Source organism: Cavia porcellus, unplaced genomic scaffold, assembly GCF_034190915.1.
Source record: "Cavia porcellus strain 051 isolate PalLab524CR breed Dunkin Hartley unplaced genomic scaffold, mCavPor4.1 scaffold_19, whole genome shotgun sequence".
Lineage (NCBI taxonomy): Eukaryota > Metazoa > Chordata > Mammalia > Rodentia > Caviidae > Cavia > Cavia porcellus.
This window is the reverse complement of record NW_026947502.1, coordinates 25,365,052-25,372,325: the sequence shown is the minus strand read 5'-3', so window position 1 is coordinate 25,372,325 and position 7,274 is coordinate 25,365,052. Positions and strand designations below refer to the sequence as shown.

General features: G+C 58.2%; 1 protein-coding gene across 1 annotated transcript; it reads right to left on the bottom strand.

Annotated features, from left to right (window-relative positions):
- Positions 1–1,367: 1,367 nt before the first annotated feature.
- Positions 1,368–4,053, bottom strand: Tlx3 (T cell leukemia homeobox 3). Its single transcript, XM_003473209.2, has 3 exons — positions 3,521–4,053; positions 2,918–3,161; positions 1,368–2,031 (listed from the first exon to the last, which is right to left on the bottom strand). Exons 1-3 carry the CDS (start codon positions 3,939–3,941, stop codon positions 1,821–1,823), a joined length of 876 nt encoding a protein of 291 aa, XP_003473257.1. The 5' UTR covers positions 3,942–4,053; the 3' UTR covers positions 1,368–1,820.
- Positions 4,054–7,274: the final 3,221 nt, after the last annotated feature.

Here is a 7,274-nt window from a genome sequence, read left to right as displayed (position 1 = left end):
GGGTTGGTGCATGTTCCTCAGCCGCCTCCCAGTTCCTCTGCCCGGCCAGTGCGGACAATCGCGAAGTCCGCGTGTAACGAAGACTGGAAAGCACACGCGGCCGGGGCCGGTGCGGGTGGTGGGACAGCTGCGGCCTCCGGGAGGCTTCCCCAGAGCGTTTAGCTCCGAGAGGTCCCGGAGCCCGGCCCGGCCGGAGGAAGGGGAGGGGAGAAAGGGAAGGAAAAAGAGACAGAGAGGAACAGGCCAAGAGAATCTGGGAGACCACGGAGGAGAGAGAAAGGAGGACAAGAGCCAGAGACAGGGACAGGCCCGGGAGGTAGAAAGGATGCAGCGCAGAAGCAGGCTCCGAGAAGTCAAATGCAACAGGAAACGAACTGTGTACAGAAATATACGAAATACAAAAAGAAAACACACAGCAACAGAGACCAGTTGTTACAAACGAAAAGAATATCGTAGAGAGGGCACAAAATGAGGAGTTTTTAAAAGGCCGAAAGATAAAAGGACAAAATGTGGGGCACAAGAAAAATTTTAGGGGCACTTTGGGTGTCTGTCTGTAGTTGGAAGGGGCCATCTGAGCTCCATCACACAATCCTGAAACTTTCAACTTGGGAGTCATGGTAAACGGGAGGACGCGGCCATGCCGCTGCTAAGCTGAACTTGGGGTTCTAGCAGTCCGGGCGCGCGGCCCCTCCTGCCCAGTGACGCCGTTAAGGCGGCAGTGACGTCACATGACGTCACGCTCTACTTCAGGTCCGGAGAAACCTAAGAGCCAGCTGGACCCTGGGGCTGGGGGCTGCGCTTGCTCCCTGGCCCTTTGGACGCTCAGGGCCTGCACTCACACTGCGACCAGATCCGAGACAGCCAAGTCCGAGTCTGGCTCGGACCTTCAGGAGGCGCAGTGGCAAGAGCCTGGAAAGGGCCGGTGGAGAGGGCTTAGCTTTCGCTCTTGCGCCCTAAGAAGCTCTGCCTGCCACCCGCTTGGTGCATCTGACCTTGCAGCCACCCAGGACATCCCAGGCCCGGCCTGTCCCTGCCCAGCTCTCCCTGGCACTGCTCTTTACGGCGCCGATCCCACGTCCACGCCCCGTCAGGCGGACACCCGGCAAGAACTGACCTGCACCGCGCGTCCTCCGCGGGCCCGGGCCGGGTGCGAGCTGGGGCGAACGCCGACGGCCTTGGAGGAGGGACGCGCGCCCCGCACAGCCTCTCGCCTGCTCCCGCCGCACGGGTGGGGCGCGAGGCCGGGAGTCGCCAAGCATTATTGGAACGAAAACGAAATAAAAGCGGCGTTAAGTGAAATAGCTAACTTTTTATTAAATAAAACGACTTAAATAAAAAGAACGGAAACGGAGAGGAGTGAACCCAGCCTAAACGCGGGCGCCCCGGCCCCAGGCGCTTCCCGCAGTGGCCGGGGCGGCAGCCCCTCCTCCGGCGGCCCCCGCAGGGCAAGCAGGTGGCCGGGGTCTAAAGAAAAAAGCCAAAACTTTTATTATTTACACGTTTGGGCAAAAGTACAAAGTATAATACAGGCGCCCAGCCCGGGGGTGCGGGCGGGAGGCGGAGAAACGTAAGGCGCTTTCTTTGTGGGGCCCGGGCCGGGGCGGGACGGGGCGCGGGGCGGGGGCTCGGATTGTGCAGCCGCGCGGAGCCCGGGCTGGCCCCCTCACTCTGGCCGGCCGTGTGCAACCGCGCCCCAGGGCCTACTAGAGCTCGGCGGTCCCTTCCCCTTTCGGCCCCAGTTCTCCCCCAGCCCGGCTGGGGGTTCGGGATGCTCCGCTAGGTGGGAGCGGCGATCCGTAGGGACGGTGCGCGCTGGTGGCTCACACCAGCGAGGTGACGGCTGGAACCTTGGAACTATCCTCTTCCCAGGGCTGCAGATTCTGCAGAGCAAAAAGCGACGAGTTGTGCAGACAGAGCGGGTCGGGCTGGATGGAGTCGTTGAGGCTCTTTTGGAAGGCGTCGTGTTGCAGCTGCAGCATGAGCCGGCTCGCCTGCTGCCGCTCCGCCTCCCGCTCCTCCGCCGTCTGCCGCCTGCACCGGGGGAGGGAGAAGGACAGCACTGTCATGCAACCGGCACTGCAGGGCCACCGGCAGGGCCCCAGCCCTCCCGGGAGCGGAGGCCAGCCGGGAGCCCCGAGGCGCAGCACCTGTCTGCCTCCCTGCGCGCGATTTACGCCCGAGGCCTGCGAGTCGGGACAGTGGGCTGGAATCGTTGGTTATTGTGCACCCCGGGGGCGCCAGGAGGGAACTCTGCCTGCTGCCCACCTGCACGCCCGGACATTGTGGCTTTGCCAACCATAAAGATTATTTCTTTCTTGGAATAGCGAAAGCTGGGCGTTGGTGTAACTGACTCTGGGCCCTGTCGACAGCAGGGTCACTGGGGTCAGCTAGCTGGTGGCCGGCCTGGATGTGCACCACCAACTCCACGTGTCGCACAGGGTCTCTGTGGTCCAGTTTACACGGGCCCAGTCTTGAACCCTTTTCCAAGACACTATCATTTCGCCGTTTACGGGTTGAATTGAAATAGATCAATAAAAACAGAGCTGGAAGGGATCTCCAGCTTCAAGGATATGCGGAAATCTGAGAGGTAGGCTGGAATGTGGGAGGCAGGAGTGTGTGTGTGTGTGTGTGTGTGTGTGTGTGTGTGTGTGTGTGTGATGGGACAGGTGAAAACAACCCGAATGAGATCCTCACAAACACAGAGTTGGAGGGGCTCAAGAGACATAGGGATGGTGATGGAAGAGAAGCCGAGGCTCAGGAAAGGGAAAGAAAAATAGGGGGGTGGGGTGGGAGGAGGGAGGCGAAGCCCTGGGGGAGCAGGTGGAAGGTAGCAGGGCAAGGGGGGACGGCCAGGTTTCCGCACGGCCCTAGTAGGTGAAGGGCAGGTGCAAGGTGGACCGGGCTGGGCCTCTCTCACCGCCACTTGGTTCTCCGGTTTTGGAACCAGGTCTTGACCTGCGCGTCCGTCATTTTGAGGGACTTGGCGAGCGCCGCCCTCTCGGCTGAAGCCAGGTACTTCTGGCGGTGGAAGCGCTTTTCCAGCTCGCAGATCTGCACCCGGGAGAAGGACGTGCGTGGCTTCTTACGCTTGGGCGGTGTCCGGTTCTGGTAGGGGTGGCCGATGCGCCGGGTCACGGTGAAGGGCGTGAGCGCGGCGGCCGCTGCGGAGACACAGGAGGCCCCTGACGCCCAGCCCTGCTGCGCTCCCTTTCAGGCCTCATGTGGACCCTCTGAAGGCCCGTGGGACCCACAGTGCTCCGCTATGTTTGTTTCCGTGCGTCCCCAGAGGCGCCAGACCTGTCGGGAGACGCCCCCTCCCCCTTCCTCTTCCCCGGGACGCGGGTTTATTTTCCCGCAACTCTCCGATTGCCCTCCCACCACGGCTGCCCCGGCCTTGGGCGCAGAGGCCTCGGCCGCGCTCGGGCCTCTGGAATCCTTTCCGGGAGTGGAGCGCTTAGGGCGCGGCGTCTCTGGCCCCAGGAGGGCCGGGGCCTGACGCCTGCTCGCCTGCTCTGCTCACCTGTGAAGCGGTCTTTCACAAAGCGGCGGCTGCTCTCCATCCAGGGGAAATTGAGGCCGCCCAGGCTGGAGACCGTGGGCACGGAGGGCATGGCGGGCAGTGCGCTTGGCAGAGGCGGCGGCACAGCCCCGGGCAGCGGCCTGTGCGCTGGCACTCGGATGACACCGGCGGGCGCTAGGCTCAGGTTGACACTGTAAGATCCCGCGTCCTCGAAGGGCGCGCCGAGGCCGGCAAAGGAGGCGGGCAGCGATGGGTATGCGGCGCCCGGACGGCCCCCGGGGGGCCCTCCCAGGTAGCTGGCGCCGTCGGGGCCCCGCGGGGCGGGTGCGCTGTCCTGGTCCGGGCTGTTGAGGATCTGGTCGATGCCGAAACTGATGGGCTCGTGGGGATGCGGGGTCTGCGCGCTGGCGGGCGCCTCCATCCTGGGCGGGCGGAAGGGCTGGGCTGGGCTGGGCGGGGAGGCGGCTGGGTCCCCGTTACGGCGCGGCCATGGAGCACCCGGCGCCTCTCGTCGCACTGAAACTTTGCCAAGAGTGCGCGGGCCCGACAGGCTCTGTGTCATCTTTCTTGAACCGAACCTGGAGTTTCCGCTGCTAATTCCTCTCCCGCCGCAGCCATTGGCTGCGATCAACAAGCCTCTCTCCTCTCATTGGTTCCCGGCTTTCAATAAAGGCCTAATTCATGGAAATAGGAGCTTAGGGACTGTTCCAAGGTGACATCATTTTAACAAACGAACAATAGGTCAAATTTATTAGCCGGGATAATGGGCGGCGGATATTAGCGCCCGAACCGCAGCCTCCCAAACTCGAAATCTAACGAAGCTGCAATTAGCAGACACTCCCCGCTCCTCCAGGCCGGGACCGCTTCCCCGCCGCCCTGCGCGGCCGGTAGGACGCTTTGCTTATGAAATTGTTTTTTGCAGACAGGGTTTTCGTTTTCTTCCAATTTTTTTTTCATTTGAACAAAAACCAAACCAAATGACTTTTCAATTAGAACGGAGTTGCAGCCAGAAATGACCCTGCGGAATTTGCGGAAGCCTCGTGGACGCTCGACCTTCGCGGGAGCAACGAAAAAGGCGCAACCCGCGGCGTTAGCTCCGCTCCGGGCGCGCGCGTCCTGAGGCAGGCACCGTGGCGTTCTCCACGCGACTGAGGACAGCGACCCGCGTGGGGAGAAATCCCCCCTTCGGGGCTTCGGCCGCGGCGTCGCGGTCACTTTGGAGATGGTCCCTGGCTCCTGCGAGGCTGACCGAGGCGTAACTCGCAGGTGCCCACGCGTGTCGGGCTCGACTGGATAGGGACTCGAGGTCAATCATTGGGGAGCGGGACTCCTGCCCCTCGAAATTCGTTGCACGGTAGAGGGAGAGTGGTTGCGCGTAGGGACCCGTCCGAGGTCCATCAGGTGTAGGGACCTTGTTTTCCTGAGTAGCAACAGCGAGACAGTTCAGAATTAGGCAAAAAACCGAATTTCTTTGGGAAATGTGATTAGCGAACCCTTCCCAGCTTCAGCACCGCCTGAGCGCTGGGACCACTCCCTGCTCTGCTGGTGCACCAAGGACGGTCCCTGAGGGCCCAGAGGCGCGGTGCCCATGACCGCACGTGGAGCGGTCACCTTCCACTCTAGGTTAGGGGAAGCATGCAGAATCGTTCCCTCTAATTCTAACATTGTTAGCTGCAAACTCTGAGTGCTGTAGCTCTGGCCCGGCCTTTTCCGTTTGCTCTGGGTCTGCGGGAAGAGATGCTGTTGGTTGGAAAGAAGTTTGTGCACCTTTGGGTCGGGTCACTTCCTAGATAAGTAACCTTGAGCCAGTGACTCCTCTCTTTAGGCTTTGGGTTTTGGTTTGTTTTTAATAAACTGGGGAATGATAATGTGTGTGTTGTGGGATGCTTGGGAGCCGTGAGGGAGAGACAGAGAGACAGAGAGCAGGGTGCCTGGCACACAGTAGGTGCTGGGGGTCCACCACAATCCCCTTGCCCCCACTCCAGTGCGATGAATAATGTAGTATTGTTACGATCTTTGTTTATTTCGCTTATAATTTTATCTTGTTTGCAGAATCTCAGTATCTCTTCTGAATCTGTCCATCAGTGGGGTCTTTTTCAGAGGACCAAGAAGGGCAAGAGGCTGTAGGTTGGGGATTCTCCCTCTTTGCTTCTAGCATTCCAGAAGCCAAAGGGTTTACCTGCAGTGCCTGGGTCTGGAATAGGTCGTTTGCTCCCTGTGTGACCTTGGGCAAGTTGCTGCTCTTCGCAGGGCCTCTGTGTTGGGTGCAGCTAGCAAGAGCCCAGCTAAGAAGAGCCCACAGGAGTGCAGGACGCCTGGGGCTGCCACGGCCCTCACTCCCTTCCTGAGACTGGGGCCCACAGATTGGCAAATGCTATTGCTCCCGCTCTGGGGGGACTTTTGCTTCTAATTCAGGTCCTATTTCTGGCCATCTGGGGGGCTGTTTGGCCCTTATTGCCCCTCAGACTAGCCTTTTCCTTATTGGTGAAACAGAAGAGGCAATAGCTCCCTGCAGGGTGGCCTTGAGAACCAAGAGAGCAAGCACTGGGGAAGTGCTTGAGAGCTAGGTGCGCGGGCCTAGTGGGGTGGGGCTGAGCACTTATTGACTCTTCACCCCACCCTGTAGAAAGGGCTGTAGTGACCCTGAGTTTTGATTGCTGAAGGAACTGAGGCTCAGAGAACACCAGTGAGCCCCCACTTGGGGTGCTGGAGCTGGCACTTCACTGGCTCCACTTCCTTTCAGGCTCCAGAGCCAGAGCCTAGTCTGTGCCCTGGCCTTGTCTCTTCTAGGCACTTTTAAAATGGCAAAACACCCCACAACGGTGTGTGGCACAGTCAAGGAGGAGGTGTTAAGATGGTGGCCAGGGCATGTGTTTAAGGATTTGTAGAGTTGACATTTTCCATCTTGTTTGTATCTTAGTTTCCTCATCTAGTAGTAACTACCAGTTTTATAGGACTGAGTGAGCTGGTCTAGGTACAAGCATTCATGGATGAGGGCCCCACCACCTCTCCGGGTGGGGGCCAGTTTCCTGAGGTCTCACTTGTCTGTCCTTAGGAGCTTTCTGGTCACAAGCCTGCTTTCATTTTCAATCCAGGCAGAGGAAGCTGGAAGGTAGCTCAGGACAGGGAACAAAGCAGGCAGGCAGGACACTAGGGCAGTGGTTCTCAAACTGTGTTCCCAGCCAGCAAACCAGCAGCACCTGGGGATTCATTAGAAACATAGATTCTTACTCACTGAATCTGGGCTCTGATTCCCCACTGGGCTCAGAACCTATGTTTCGAAGCCCTCCGGATAGGCCTGATGCCTGCTTCAGCTGGGAAATGAGTACCCAGAAAACCATCCATCTCATCCACATTCTCAAATTTATTGTTACAGCATTTTGGGTAGAAACTCATATAATTTAAAGCTCTCCTGTGAACCTGTACTAGTATCGCTTGATTTTAATTCTCAGTGTTACTCACTTGTGCCTTATCTTGGTCACCTTGCCCCAGCTTTGTCTCTTTTATGGATCTTTAAAAATGCCCTTGATTTCATTATCCTTTTTTTTTGGGGGGGGGGTCTCATTTCTTTCATGAATGCTTTGCTTTTCAAAATTAATTTCTTCTTTGCTGAGGTAAAATTTTAATTTATTTTGTCAGCTTGCTTTTTAAAACATGAATGCATTCAAAGGTATATATTTTTTTCTGTGAGCACTGGTTTGGCCAAATACAGTCTATGTTGTTATGTATTTGGTGTTCCTGCGATTGTGATTTT

What these genes read in the sequence shown, in the direction of transcription:
- Tlx3 (XM_003473209.2), bottom strand. Translation starts at nt 3,941, where the DNA reads ATGGAGGCGCCCGCCAGCGCGCAGACCCCGCATCCCCACGAGCCCATC. An exon ending in TGTGAAAGACCGCTTCACAG is followed by an intron (nt 3,162 to 3,520) that starts GTGAGCAGAGCA and finishes GTGTCTCCGCAG; the next exon opens with CGGCCGCCGCGCTCACGCCC. An exon ending in AACCGGAGAACCAAGTGGCG is followed by an intron (nt 2,032 to 2,917) that starts GTGAGAGAGGCC and finishes CCCCCGGTGCAG; the next exon opens with GCGGCAGACGGCGGAGGAGC.